The sequence below is a fragment of the Elephantulus edwardii genome, unplaced genomic scaffold (assembly GCF_000299155.1).
Source record: "Elephantulus edwardii isolate Elephantulus edwardi_28Jun2011 unplaced genomic scaffold, EleEdw1.0 scaffold00216, whole genome shotgun sequence".
NCBI classification, from domain to species: domain Eukaryota; kingdom Metazoa; phylum Chordata; class Mammalia; order Macroscelidea; family Macroscelididae; genus Elephantulus; species Elephantulus edwardii.
This window is the reverse complement of record NW_006399966.1, coordinates 3197681-3212690: the sequence shown is the minus strand read 5'-3', so window position 1 is coordinate 3212690 and position 15010 is coordinate 3197681. Positions and strand designations below refer to the sequence as shown.

General features: G+C 49.0%; 1 protein-coding gene across 1 annotated transcript; it reads right to left on the bottom strand.

Moving 5' to 3' along the window:
* Positions 1 to 5983: 5983 nt before the first annotated feature.
* SPATA32 (spermatogenesis associated 32) lies at positions 5984 to 12984 on the bottom strand. Its single transcript, XM_006897875.1, has 5 exons — positions 12972 to 12984; positions 8515 to 8569; positions 8003 to 8063; positions 6654 to 7654; positions 5984 to 6068 (listed from the first exon to the last, which is right to left on the bottom strand). Exons 1-5 carry the CDS (start codon positions 12982 to 12984, stop codon positions 5984 to 5986), a joined length of 1215 nt encoding a protein of 404 aa, XP_006897937.1.
* Between the last annotated feature and the right edge of the window lie 2026 nt (positions 12985 to 15010).

The window sequence follows — 15010 nt, the reverse complement described above, 5'->3', positions numbered from 1 at the left end:
TAAAGCCAGGGTGAAGGATGGGGAGTGGTTGGGAGAGTCTGCTCCCCCAGATCCCACCCCATGCTTCCTGCCCTTCTGGTGCCCTGCCCGAGCGCACCTGCTTTGTGTAGTTTGTGCAGCGAGCACACCAGCTGGCCGCTGGAGAGGCCGCTGATAAAGGTGCTGGGCCTGGCAGAAGAAAGAGAGGCCAGCAAGGAAGAGCGAGGCACGACCGACTGTGGCGGCCGAACTGGTCCCTCCAGCGAGGTTTAAGTGCAGAGCCTGATGCTTCTTGGATGCTTGCTTTAAGGCTCGATGTGGAAGGAGGGGCCGCAGCCTTAGACACTGCCCCACCCCGGCCTTCTCCATCTCACACTCCTCCTTATTGGAAACTCATAGTTGACCCTCTGGTGAGTTTTTGCGCGAAAGGAGGTTGCCCATCTTTCTCTCGCTGAGCCACTGGTGGATTCCAGCTGCCAGACAGGCACCGCCTCTAGGTTAGCAGCTCAACCATCTGTCCACTAGGGCGCCAGTTCACAAGGGTGGTGGTGGTGGTATGTGCTGTCGAGTCATCTGCGACTCATAGCCACCCTGTGTACAACAGCTTTAAACACTGCTCTATCCTGTGTCGATCTCACCATCTCTGACACACCTACCCCTATTACCCCAGTTACTGAATCAATCCATCTCATAGAGGGTCTTCCTCCCCTGCGCTGTCCCTCCACCCTCCCAAGCATGACGTCCCTCTCCAAGGACTGGTCCCTTCTTGCAACATGTCCAAAATATGTCAGACGAAGCCTCAGAATCCTTGCCTCCAAGGAGGAGCCTGGCTTCACCCTCTCCAGGACAAACTTGTTCGTTGAGGAAACCAAAATAAGACTTGAAGGCATTTGCCACTGGCCTTGGGGGAGTTGGGGGTCCAGTATTTCCACTTGTGGGACAAGGTCTGCTCCAAGTACTCTATCTTGAAGTGGGGAAGTGGTAATCGTCAGTCCATCTCATCACTTCCTGCATCAGCTTGGAGGGTACAAAGCCCTGGCCCAACGGCTTGAACAGGATATCAAAGAAGAGGGTCTGCAAGTCCTGGGGGTCAGAGATCAGGCTATTCCCCACCCAGCTTGGGGACAGAGAGCATGGGGAGGTGGTGAGGAAGGACCTTCACTGGCTCAGAGGTGGTGAGGAAAGACCTTCACTGGCTCAGGGCTCCCACTGCCCAGCAGACCTGTCCTTCACCCAGGCACTGTGAGAAATGGTAGTTGTCAGTGAGAAAGTCCTTCAAGTTCATAGTGTCATCACCTGGGGGAGACAGTGCTGTGATGTGTCCTGCAGAAGGCTTCTGTGGCATGGAATTTAGGGCCTTGCTGGCAAGATGCCAGACTCTGGGGTTAGAGACTCTCCGTTTGAAAGGAGAGAACTCTCCCTCGCCCTGAGAGACTTCCAAGTCTAAATGAGAATGAACACATTGCAGGAGTGTTTAGGTTAGGGTAGGTGTATCAATCTGGGTGGGCTTCCTGAAAGAAGGAACTTTAAAACTAGGACAGGTTTTGTGAGCAAAGGAAGTATTTTTCAGGCCTGGGATAGGAGACCATGTGAGGACACCCACCATCCAAGTCTGCCTGTCACAGAGCTTCACACATCTCCAGTGGGCTCGGCTGGATACCCACATTGCTTAGGACAGTTTTCATGCTGTGCAAGTCCACAGCGCCTACCGGGCAGTTGAAGACATCCTGGGAAGCTATGGGTGGCGGACAGTGAGATAAATTTACATGGAAGTCCTGAGACCCCTTACTCTCTTGCTCTAGTTCACTTAGGACCTAGGCCTTGGGTCACTCCAACCCTCCAAGTGTTGTGCTTTTAATATGAACTGTGGTCACTGTGTTTCGTTAGGGGCAATGCTGACCCTACAGTCCAGCTCTGAGTTACAGTACTCTGCATGTCGCTGACACTGAAAGTTGATGAGCAAAAATGACTTTGACTTGAGGGCCCCCTGCAATGTTAGAACATGCTCTTTGGGGATGTTCCCTACTTCTGCAGAAGCAGATTCTTACAGAGCACTCAGTTTTCTTCCATTATTTCTTCCTCTCTCCCTCTTCGTACCTAATTTTGTTCATTAATTCTTCCACCCATTCACTAATCCATCCAGCACTAACACACACACACACACACACACACACACACACACACACACACACACACCCCTTTCTGGACCATGCACACAGCACTGGGCTCAAGCAGTTGATGACTGGCATGAAAAGAAGGTTCAAATCCAGTAGAATAATCACTGCTTCCTGTAGTGACCCTAGCCAGGCAACTCCTTATAAAGCTGTCCTGAGCACCTCTTCTTTTTCTAGCCCTAGAGCCTTCACCTGCCAGCTGTCCAGGCGTCAAGTTCTCATCTGTCAAACTGCCAGTGGGGAAAAGGTTGGCAAAGGCCTTGCACCTGCTACAGAGACACGCCGGAGCCAGGCAGAGCTCACCCAGACCCAGAGCTCCAGGCTGGACTCCAGTCCCTGCCCTCACCTCTGGGCCTTCATGCTTGGATGTGGTTACACTTGACCGGTATCTCTAAGGTCCTTCCTCACCCATCTTGTAGGCTGCTTGGCCCCCTTGACCATGGCCGTTTTTCCAGCTTTAAGGGGCTCAACTGGCAGCCTGGGACATCTGCAGCTTCCTCTTCTTCACTCTGTCCACCTGCTCCTCCCCCCAATCTCTTGAGAGTAATCTTTTAGGCTCTTGTGGCAGCTTTGGGAATAGGGAGAAGATAAGCTGGAGGGACCTAGCTCACTTTCCCTATTCTCACTCTAGGGGCATGCAGGATCCCTAACCCAGGCTGAGCCCACTTTCATGGACACTGATGGTGCACATGGGGCAGTACGTCCCAGGGTGGGGGCCCAGAACACTCCCTGCCCTGTCACCTGCACTGTCTCTGTGGAAGGCAGGGTCACAGGCTCTGAGGCTACTCCTTGGCCCAGGGCTGAAGCCTCAGGAGGACTGTGTTGCGTGGTTTAGGATATTTTGGTCAGTTGTGGGGGGCACACACTCTCATTCACTCCAGGCCTGTCCATCCTTGCCAGGAACACCTGCTGCGTCCCTCTTAAGGTACCCTGGATGATGCCCAGTCAAAATGGCAGAGGTCCAGAGGGCAGGTTATATGGGCCCTGCCCCAGCTCCGAGGGAAAGACACCCCCCCTCCACGAGGCAATGCTAACCCACAAACCAGATTTTAAAACAAGCCCAGGAGGATGCATTCCAACAGCCTAAGTGCTTCTTGCTCAGGTCCTCTCCAGACATAGGCCTCTGGCTTCCTCCGTGGCCCTCTTGTGGTCTGGTCCCCTCCTCCAGCCTCCTGCCCCTTCCCCGCCTGGCTCTAGCCCATTTGTAGGCCTCATTCTCCCAGGCCCTGCACCTAGTCTGAGCAGGCCCTTGAAGTTCTGCAAGGCTGAGTTTTTACTTGGCAGAGAAACTGAAACCCGGAGTGGATGGTGATTCAACAAGCCTCCCTCCTCTTTCCCAGAATTCTCTTGTGTCTGACCCCAGGCTGCTGTCTCTGCTCGAAGTCTCCCACGTTGTCATTTTTTTTTGGCGTTTCAGCCTGAAATGAGTGCATTTGGGTACTTGTTTTGGATGTGTCTGGGCCACAGAGTATGTGTGATGTGGAGTTCCTATATGTGTGTGTTTCAGTGGGCGCCTGCATGTGTGCTATGCTGGCCAGGTGATGGTATGTGCACGTGTGTGTGCATGTCTCTGGACTGCACTTGGCTGTGCACTGTGACACACAGTGATCTCCATTTTGGGGTGCCTCCAGACTAAGGTGTCACCCTCACTTCCTCTTTCCTTCAAGCCCCTGGACATCATCCCACCCTGTGACCATGCCTTCCCTGTGGAGAAAAGCAGACAGAACTAATTTCCTTCATACTTGGCCTGTTTGGTCACCCTAGATGGCCCCTTTCTTAGAGCCACACCCCGATTCTGACGCATTTAAAGTCCCCATTTTGTTGTCTGAAGAACTGAGGCACCATCCCAATACAAATACCAATTTCATTCTTCAATGAGATGGAAAAGGCAATCTCCAGCTTCATTTGGAATGGAACGAAACCACGAATAAGCAAAGCACTTCTTAAAAATAGAAACAAGGTAGGAGGCATCTCACTTCCTGATTTAAAATCCTACTACACTGCCGTGGTAGTCAAGACAGCATGGTCCTGGTACAATGACAGACACATAGATCAATGGAATTGAATTGAGAACCCGGAAATCAGCCCATCAATTTATGGTCAACTGATTTTTGACAAGGAGATGAAATCAGGCAAGTGGGGAAATGACAGCCTTTTTAACAAATGGTGTTGACAAAATTGGAAATCTATCTGCAGAATAATTAAACAAGATCCCCACCTCACTCCATATTAAAAAACCAACTAACTCAAGGTGGATCATGGACCTAGGACTAAAATCAAGGACTATAAACTTCATTCAAGAAAAGCTTGGAAGAACTTTAGTAGTCCTAATCTACAACATAAAGAGTCTTCCAAGTATTCTGAAAAATTTACAACCAGGAGAAGATAAAATAGATGAATGGGACCTTCTAAGAATCAAATCCCTATGCACATCCAGAAACTTCTCTAATAGGGTAAAAAGGGAAGCCACAGACTGGGAAAAGTGTTTGGTAATGACATGTCAGATAAGGAATTTATAAATTTAGAATTTATAAAATACTTGAGCACCACAAGATAAAGGTGAATAATCCAATTGAAAAATGGGCACAGGATATGAACAGACACTTCACCAAGGAAGACATTCAGATGGCCAACAAGCACATGAAGAAATGTTCAAAATCCCCAGCTCTGAGAGAGATGCAAATCAAGACAACTATGAGATATCATCTCACCCCAGTAAGACTAGCAACATTTAACAGAACAGCAAGCAACAAATGCTGGTGAGGTTGTGGAGAGACTGGAACACTTATTCACTGTTGGTGGGAGTGTAAAATGATGCAACCACTCTGGAAAGCGATGTGGCGCTTTCTCAAAAAGTTGCAAATAGAGATACCATTTGACCCAGCAATTCCACTACTGGGAGTATACCCTAAAGAGACCATAAATGGCACCCAAGTAGATATATTCATACCCATGTTTATTGCGGCTTTGTTTACAATAGCAAAGAGTTGGAAACAACCCAAATGCCCATCAACAAACGAATGGGTAGAGAAGCTGTGGTATATTCGCACAATGGAATATTATGCTGCATTGAAAAACAAGGAACTCATGCAATATTATTCAAAATGGGTGACCCTGGAGGACATTATGCTGAGTGAGGTATCTTAGTCACAAAGGGACAAATGCTATATGGTGCCACTGTTGTATAATGAGGCTGACATCGGGATGGGGGTAAGACTGAGAAAAACTGGATTAAATATGTTTATGGCATTGAAGTCTTTGGGGGAGAGAATATTTTCTATTTTAGGGCATTATGTTTATCGTAAGAGTACGGAATGAGGGTTGCAGAGTGGATTATATTTGAGGTTATGGGGTGTGTGTGGGGGGATTGCATACCAATGAGGGAGTTTTTCTTTTGCGTTTGAAGGAGAGGAGCAAATGGGGGGGCAGGGAGAGGGGTGCAACAATGAATGAATGGAATTCCAAAATCTCTGTAGATGTTCACTGAAATGAAAAATAAAGAAATTAAAAAAAAAAGAACTGAGGCACCAGAGAAAACAGCAGACTTCCCCCCCAGCCCCTCCCCATTGGCTAGTCATAAGTCTTCATGCCTCACAGGAGGGCATAAAGCGCACAGGCGAGCAGAGCAGGTAGGAAATATGCGTCAAGGAAAGACCAGAAAGCTCTTGGGACTGCTGGGGCACTGGGGTGCCTGAGAGGGAAGGTGGCATCCCTAAAAAAGCCCAGCCCAGGGTGCAGCAGCCCGGCATGCATGCGCAGTCCAGTAGTGTTTTTATTAAGAGTCCGAGTGAGACGAGCCTAGCACTGGAGGCTTTACTGAATTTTTCTAGTCATTTCTGTAGGGAAGAGGGAGATGACAACTTAAAGTGGATTTTCAGCAATAACGGATTCCGTTTCCTGGTTCCCGGCACCGAGCTGCAATACAAAAGACAAGAGTGTCACTTGGGCCCTGGTGGGAGGGTAGGGGTGGGGGCAAAGAGAAGAGGAAAAAGGCCTTTTGAGAGGATTGGGGACTGGAGGGTCTCTTCCTATTGCTATAGCTGACAGCTAGCCAGCTTCCCATGCATCACCAGGCAGCAAGGGTGCTGGAGAACTCATATCCTCACTCTGTCCTCCATGGGATTGTCTTGGATCCTAGGGTCTCCCGAGGGCTGGCTCTAGCACTTCTGATGTGGGTAAGACCATCTAGTCCCTGGGTGGGAGGGATGGGAGGCCTACTGCTAGAACAGCTTTTCCCATTTTGACCCCTGCTTCCTGTCCTGACCTTAAAGGGACTCACCCTCCATGGTCCCTGGACCTCCAGTGGCACTGGCCTTGCGTGTCACCTCAGTCCACAGTCTTTGGTGAGGTCACTGAGTTGGAAACATCATAGCCCTCCCCCTGCCCTGTTGGCTCCTATTCTGCTTGTTCCCCACCTCCACCCTGGGTGAGGAATGGGGTGTGCCCACAAGAACTAGCACAGCCCCACTTCAGGGTGCTGCCAGGCAGGCCCTCACTTACTCTCTCCTGTCTCTCCGAGGCGGTGTGGGCCAGACTGGTGGTTGCAGAAACTTGACCTCCCCTTGAATCATGGCCTTCCTGGTGCCTGGCTTGTTGAAGTCCAGGCTAGTGTGGGAGAAATCTTTGCATTCCTCATTCCAAACACTTTGTGGCTCACCAGCTTCAAGTGGTTTCTCTGGTGGTAACTCCTCAGGCTTTTGTAGCTCTGGCTCCTTCCTGGTGGGCTGGGCAGGAAGAAGTTCCTTGGGAGGCTCTGTACAAGGCTCCACAGCCTGGCGCGAAGATGCTCTGATTAAGTGCTCCAAGGTGGGCAGTTCCTTGCTGCTGGAGGCCGTGACCAGGGACGATGCAAAGTTGATTAACTCAGGCAGGCCAATAGCCTTTGGGAGAGTGGAGGAGGCCGAAGGGGGGCTTGATGGTGCCTCCTGGGAGCTTGTGTTTGAAGGAAATTCCTGGGCTTTGCGGTTCTGCAGCTCGTCCTGAGAGCAGAGAGTGTCCCTGAAGATAGCCTCGTGGCCCACATGGCGGGGCTGGGGCTCCTCCTTAGAGCACTGAGTGCCCTTGGAGATGGTCTCGTGGCCCACATGGCTGGAAGTTGGCTGGTCTGTGATGTCCTTGTAGTTCACCTTACTCAGTGCCTGTTCTATGCTGTGTTCTGAGGCCTGGAGGTCCTTCTCTGCCCAGAAGAGGTGGTTGGAGGTCTGCACGCAGATGGAGCGGTGGTTCATGGACCCTGGCTCCTCCTCTAACTCCAGGTAGTTCGGGCTGAACTTGAGGGTGCACAGGCTGAGGTTCTCCTCCTCCCAGGAGGAATCGGGCTCGGCTCTCACATTCAGCTCTGGCTCTTCGTCTGACACTGGCTCAGGCTCATATGGTTTGATGTCGAGGTCTGCCTCTTCCTCTGAGTCCAGGTTTGGGTTCAGGTTCAGGTCCAGGTCCGGATCTGCTTCCATCTTGGACATTACCACATGGTCTAGCAGGACATCTTGTACATCTTCCCCCTAAAAGAGTAGATCTGAAAGCTGAAGAAGCAAGAACCAGAGGCCCTTGCTCCCGAGAGCCCCCCCACCCCCAGAATACTCTCACTTCCTCCCCAACACTTGCACCTTCAGCAGAGATTTGGGTGGGAGGTAGTATGGGCAGGTGATGAAAGTGGGCGTGTGTGAATGTGCCCACGTTAGCCTGATGCCCCTGGTAACCCTAACCGTAACCCTAACCGTAACCCTAACCCTAACCCTAACCCTAACCCAGACTTGTCAAGAGAAAGGACGGAACAGGATTGAGGGCAGATGAGTCTCAAAGAATCCTGTTTCTGCCTACCCGTATGAGGGGGCCCTGCCCGCTGTTACCTCCATCTCATCTTCCCCTTGGTCCAGCGGGGACTCAAATTGGTGTGGAGGTAAGAAACTCCTGCAATAGAGGGAGACAGAGTGGGTAAAAGGGCTTTGGGGATGGGGCAGGGTAGATTTAGTGGGAAAGGGGATTCTCTAGGCCTTTGTGTGCAGAGGCTGCCAAGATATCTCCCGCCTCATCTCCTCCCCTGGCTGCCCTGCTCCCACCAAGAATTCTAGAGTGGTATTCTCAAACCTGAGTGAATGTAGGGAGCTCCTGGAGAGCTTATTAACTCTCTCCTCCCTCAAGGGGGTGTCTTTAGGTGGTTGGAGGGGGAGCATGTTCTGTGCTGTGTCCTTCATCAGGTACTCCAGGTGAGCTGAGGTGAGGGGTTCTCTTAGCTCACTTGGAAAACCAGTGCTCCGGAAGAGGGTGCCTGAGGAATTTGGCAGTAGTTGCAGGGGCAAAGTCAAAAGTTCTGGAGGGTGAGGGGTGAGGGGGTCCTAGAATAATATGGGTTGGTTCTCACTGTGTATCCACAATGTTCACGGACTGCTTGCTGCAACAAGGAAATCCACTGGCACCTGGCAGGGAGAAGAAGGTGAGGTCGAGGGAGCTGAAGGCAGGGGGACAGTCTGTGGGACTCCGGAGCCAGGCTTGGGCACTCTACCTCAAGCTGCCCCTCCCCTCCTTCCCTGTCCCTTATTTCAGCCCTTTTATCATCTTCTCTCGTGTTCTCTCCCTCTTCCCTCTCCATTGCCAGAGACACTAGCTCTATCTTTCACTCTACTCTCCTCCACCCTTTGTCTCCTCCAACTCTCCTTCCCTCCATCACTGTCCTCCATAAAGACTAAGGCTAACAGCATTAAGTCCCACTGAAGAGGGGATGTAATTGTCAATGTCAGGTGAATCTTGGCTGAAAGGAGAGACTGCAAGAAAGATATTATAGTCACTGTCAGTCTCACTGATGGTCTTCCTGAAGATATTTACCTGTATTTTATTGACTATGCAAAGCATTTGACTATGTATATCACAACAAATTATGGGCCGCATTGCAAATAATGGGAATCTAAGAACATGTGTGTCCCTGTGGAGCCTGTTACATTGACCAAGAGGTAGTTGTTCAAACGGAACAGGGGAGAAATGAAAGCCCAAACAAAATCACAACAGGGGAACATTATATATTCTAAAACCAGAAAAGGTGTGTATTAGGGTTGTATCCTTTCACCAGAACATGTTTAATTGATCCTTTCATATTAAACTGAACTATATGCTGACCAAAGAGTCTGAGAATGTGAACTATGTGAAGATGCATGGAGCAGCATGATTGGCGGAAGACTCATTAACAACCTGCAGTGTGAAAGTGACACAACCTTACTTGCTGAAAGGGAAAAAGACTTGAAGCACCTACTTCATCGTTACAGATCAAAGACTACGTACGTAGCCGTCACTGTGTAATACACCTTGACACCAAGAAAACAAACACCCTCACAATTGGTCCAGTCAGCAACATCATGACTAAATGGAGCCAGGACTGAAGTTATCAAGAATATAGTTTTGTTTAGATCTACAATCGACACCTGTGGAAGCAGTAGCCAAAAATTCAAAACAGCGCATGGGGAAAATCTGCTGCAAAAGTTCTTTAAAATGGTGTAAAAAAAAAGATGTCATCTTGAGGATTAAAGTGTCTGACCAAAGTCATGGCCTTTTCAGTCACCATATATGTGTGCAAAGGATGGACCGTGAATAAGGAGGATAAAAGAATGAATGCATGTCACTAATGGTGTTGGAAACGAGTGTTGAGTGTGTCAAGGCCTGCCGGAAGAATGGAGAGAGCTGTCAGAGAGGAGGTTTAGCTAGTGTGCTCTGTAGAAATAGGGATGGTGAGACTTGGTTCACACACATTCTTTGGACATTTGGTCCAAAATTGGTCGTGGAGAGGGACATCATATTGTTGCTCTTATGTGCTGTTGAGTTGATAGGAGACGAAGTTTCACCATTCTCTAAAGAGCACCTGGGTTGAATGTGAGTAGCAACGCTTGTTAGAGGGTCAGAGGAAAAGAAGGCGGCCTTCAACCACATGGATTGACACAGTGGGTGCAAATGGGATGAAATACATCAGTGATTACAAGGATGGTACAGGACTGGTCAGTGTTTCACTTTGTTGTACACAGAGTGGCTCTGAGTTAGAGTCTATGTAAAAGAACATCATCATCATCATCATCATCAACAACAACAACATAATTAATCTACCAGATTTGAGCCTAGAGGATCTTGGATCTATTGGTGTAGCTATGAGATCCCAATTAGAGATCTAGACATGAATTGCATTACTATACATGGATCCCCAGTGGGATCTCTTTATACCTATTTCCTCACTACCAAATTCCCTTACTTACGTCTTTATCTCCTTTTCTGCCTGCCCTAAATGCTGCCACTCCTCAGGCTCTGACTTCACAGCCTTCTTTTACCTGCTTTACAAAGTTTCCGTGTGCAATTTAATCAATACTCACCCTCAACCCTTCCCTAAACAGCAACTGGATGTAGGCAGGAGGAGAGACTAACATGGTATGAACTGGAAGTAAGTATCTGGGAGTGACTCAGCTTGGGATCTATGCACTTGACTTGGAAAAATTCTACTAGGGATTCCAGTGATGATCAGAAGTATTTGAAGTAACTGCAATTTCCAATTGTTTGCTGTTGTTGTTAGGTGCCATCAGGTGGACCATGACTTAGCCGTCTATGAACAATAGATCTCAACCCTGCCCTATCTGGTGTCATCTGTAGTGTTATAGTCACTGTGTCACACCATCTCATTGAGGGGCTTCCTTTCCTTTGCTGACCCTTCATTATATAGAAATAGATTGATCTTGTATCCTACAATCACCCTAACATTGACTTTAGTAGCTTTTCTTTATATGTATATTCCATAGATTTTTTTAAATAGACAATTGTATGATTCAAGATAGTTGTCTTTTTTTCACTCTTGGAAAAAAAGTCTTCTTTTATTGTACTGGCAACAGTCTTTAGTACAATGTTGAACAGAAGTGGTGAGAGTAGAGATTCTTATTTTATTTCTGTGTTTGGGGGAAACAGTCAATCTTTCACCATTAAGCATGTTGTCAGCTGTACCTTATACCTTAGACGCACTTTATCAGGTTGAGGAAATTCCCTTCTATTCTTAGTTCAAACAGGTTTGCAATTAGGAATGGATGTTGTTTTTCCCTAACACTTTTTCTGCACTTATTGAGATGTGCATATGATGTTGATGGTGATTAATCTTATTATTATATGGGCCAGGAGTTTCTTTGTGAGAAGTCAGTAGAATTATAAATTAGATTTTTAAAACTGGATACAGGACTATTTTTTTTCCTTGAATAAGCTTCTGGAGTTTGTATCTTTTAGGGAATTGACTTAATCTACATCATCAAATTTATTGGCTGAAGTTGTTCTTAATAATCCTTATTATCTTTTTCATAGCTATTGAGTCTGACCACAAGAGACTCTATTTCTTACTTCTGTTGTCTTCAGAGCTCCAAACCCAAACACTCATCACTATCGCATATGGAGGGAATTCCAAGTCCCCTGGTCCCCTGTCCCATACCCTCTGCTGGCGGAGAAGCCATCTCCTCTCTCTGGAGTTCTTTCTGTCTTTTATCAGTGATGCTACTGGGGACTCACCTTTTCCTGAAGACCCCCCAGAGTTTCCTCCATGGCCTTGGATTACAAGCTTCTCTTCCAGTAGCCCCTTCTTGACCCAAGAGACCTCTGTCTGGGCACATGGCCCCTTGTGACCCCTCAGTTAGAAGAGGAGGGTTTTTGTGAGCTGATTCCCAGCATAGTCTGGCCTGAGGTGAATGTGCAGCAAATGCATGTGCAGGTAATTGAATTTGTTCTTTTTCACACTGCCAAACCCTCCTGCTGTTCCTCCTCCATTCCCTATCTCAAGTTCACACACTGCTTGTGTAGACTGTGGCATGGCCAACATGGCAGAAGCCTGTCTTGGCCCTGTCTTCCTTTTCAGTCTCAACTGCCTTTTACATGGTATGACTTGTTTTTCCTCATCGTTTGATAACCAGTTTCCTAATCCAAATCCAAGCTGCCCTAGTACATGGCATGCTTTTCCATGCATGCTTCAGTGCCTTTGCACATGCCATTGCCTAGACCTGGAAAGTATTTCTGACAAAATCCTTCTCATATCTGAACGTTCAACTCCAATTTTCAGCGCCATTTCTGAGACTAAACTCTCCAACTTACATTTACTACCAAATCAACTCATCAGACTCAGGGCCTCAAGACCCATCACAAGCGTAAACTTACAAGGATTGCAATAATGTTCCAGGAGTAGATCTGTTACTCCTGGGATTGGGTCAGGGAGAAACTGCTCTCTGGTTGTTGACATTTGGCACATTTTCAACATTGGCTCACGTCCTCCTGGGCGTGAAAGTCCCAAGAAGAAAAGCCCCCTTGCAATGGGGATCTGAGCCCCATTTGCGAAAGGGAGACCCAGAGGCAAACATCTTCATTCATGGTGATCCCAGCACACAAGCAACAGGAGGAGGCCTACAGGGGGCGCTCAAGGATACGACTCCACCCAGTGGCAAAAAGCACGAGCATCAACCAGGGGCAAAGGGCAGAGGGATGCATTTGGATGACCTGCAGTTTTGGCTACTTCTTGAGCTGTTTTGTGGGCATAATCCTGCCCCATTCCTGGACCTAGGGCCCCACCAAGCATCGGCGGATGGTTACCCTGGGAGTTACTTGTGCGCCCGTGCACATTTGTGCACGTTGCAGCGGCGCCGTCTTGGTGAGGAGGTCCCGACAGCAGCTGTCTCCTAAACCAGGGACGGCAGGGGTTTGGCTGCGCCACTTCCTTTCTCAGAGCTTATAGTTGTCTCTAGCAGATTGTTCGCCACCTCCTGCTCTCCTCCCCCGTCCTTAGCTCATCTCCCGCCCTCTGTCCTTAGGTGCCCCGGCTGCTCCCACCTGTCACCCCCATGCTGATCGATGGAGGCTGTTGGGGAGGCGGGGAGCTGGCTGGTGGATGCTGCCCCTCCGCCTCCAGCGCGCGCTCGGGCTGGAGATGCGGGGAGGGCGGTGGACATGCTAGTCTGCGCCTATGATGTCGCTGCCTCTGTGACGTCCAGGGAGACCACCCGTGGGCACGCAACAGGATTCTAGGGGGTGTGAGTGCCGGTGGGGGGTGGGGAAGGAGAAGGCTGGATTCTGAGAGGCCCAGGCGGGCAGGACAGGCGTGTTCTGGAGAAGGCTGCCCCGCCCCACCCTACCTGGCAACAGAACCCCTTCCTCTCCCCCACCCCGCCCCCCAGAAGTTAGCCTGGGGTGACCACGACCTGGCCAGGGCACCGAAACCCCCATGTGGGCGAGTTCCCAAGCACACACATCCGGGTACATTTCCATGCATTCTTTGGGCAGGCTCCAATTCTTTATAAAGTCATCCTTGGTCGTACACAGCCGCCCAGAAGTGTGTGGAGTCCGTACCCCACCCCTTCCGCCTCTCCGGGTGTCACCTGAATACAGACCCTGCCATCGCCCCCCACCCCCACCCCGCCCCGTGGCTGGTCAGCAATTTGACCAGGGACTTCCCTGCTGCCACTGGGTGGGGCACCTTACCCTACTGGTCTGAATGGAGAGCCCAGAGTGGAGATGGGCGATAGGGAAGCAGCCACACTAGAAAGAATAGTCTTAAAGGCTGGCTCAAAAAACCCCTCCAAGAAGGCAGTGCTTAGAGCCAGCTCAGAGAGCAGAGGCAAGAATGGCGCTCAAGGTCTCGAGAACACTTGTCGAGCAACCTTGTAGTCTTTCTGGATTGACAGGAATCAATCATATTTCTGGGTAGTGATGCATGTCTGGCAAGGCTCTGAATATTAACACATTTGACCATAAAATAAAAGATGCTGAACCACAGCCACACTTGCTGACTTCCAATTCTACCTGGCAACACATTCACTCATTCAGGGAGCTTGGGCAAATTAACTCTTCATGTCACAGTGCTTCTTTTCTTAAATGGAGATGACAATACTACCAGTCTCATAGGGCTCTTATAAAGAAGGGAGAGGAAGAGTTAACAAGTCCAAAAGTTGTGCTGTTGTCATTAGTTCTGAAATTAACTCTTACTGCTGATGATATTAGATAAAACAGAACAAAGTGTTGCCCAGTCCTGTGCCAGCTAACGATCGCTGCAATTATTGAGCCCACTGTTGTACCACTTGTGTGAATTCATCTCATTGAGGGGTCCTCCGCTTTTCTTGAAGCTGTTGTTACGTGCCATCAAGTCACCTAAAACTCACAGCAACCCTGGGTACAATACTGAGCCAGTCTCACTGACTCTAGTACACCTACCCCCATTGCCCTAGTTACTATATCAATCCATCTCATCCTGGGTCTTCCTCTCCTGCTCTGTCCCTCCACTCTTCCAAGCATGATGTCCTTCTCTAAGCATTTGTACCTCCTAACCACATGTCCAAAGTATTTGAGACAGAGCTTCAAAATTCTAGCCTCCAAGGAGAAACTTGGTTTCACCCTCTCAAAGACAGACCTATCTGTTTTCTTGGCAGTCTGTGGTATGTTCAAGACTCTTCTCCAGCACCACAACCCAAAGGCATCAATTCTTCCTCTATCATCCTTAGTCATTGTCCAAGTCTCTGATGCATAGCAAATAATTGTGAAGACCATGGACTCGATTAGGTGCACCTTAGTCTCTAGACTGACACTGTTGCTTCTCAGTGCTCTGGAAAAGTCCCTAAAGAATTTAAATAATTTTTTTTTAAAAAAGAGAACACTTGTCATCACCCCAAACTTTATTGCTTACGGTTCTCTACAACCTGGACTCTGCAGCACCCAGGCTGCAGTTCTTCACGTGTCAGTGGCTCCACGCAAATGGCTGGACAGACATCACCTTGGCAGGATGTGCTGGACAAGCTTCCCCAAGGAAGTGTTGTTTCAAAGGACACCCCACAACCCTAGGAGGCTGGAGCTAGTAGACCCCTCGCCCCAATGATTCT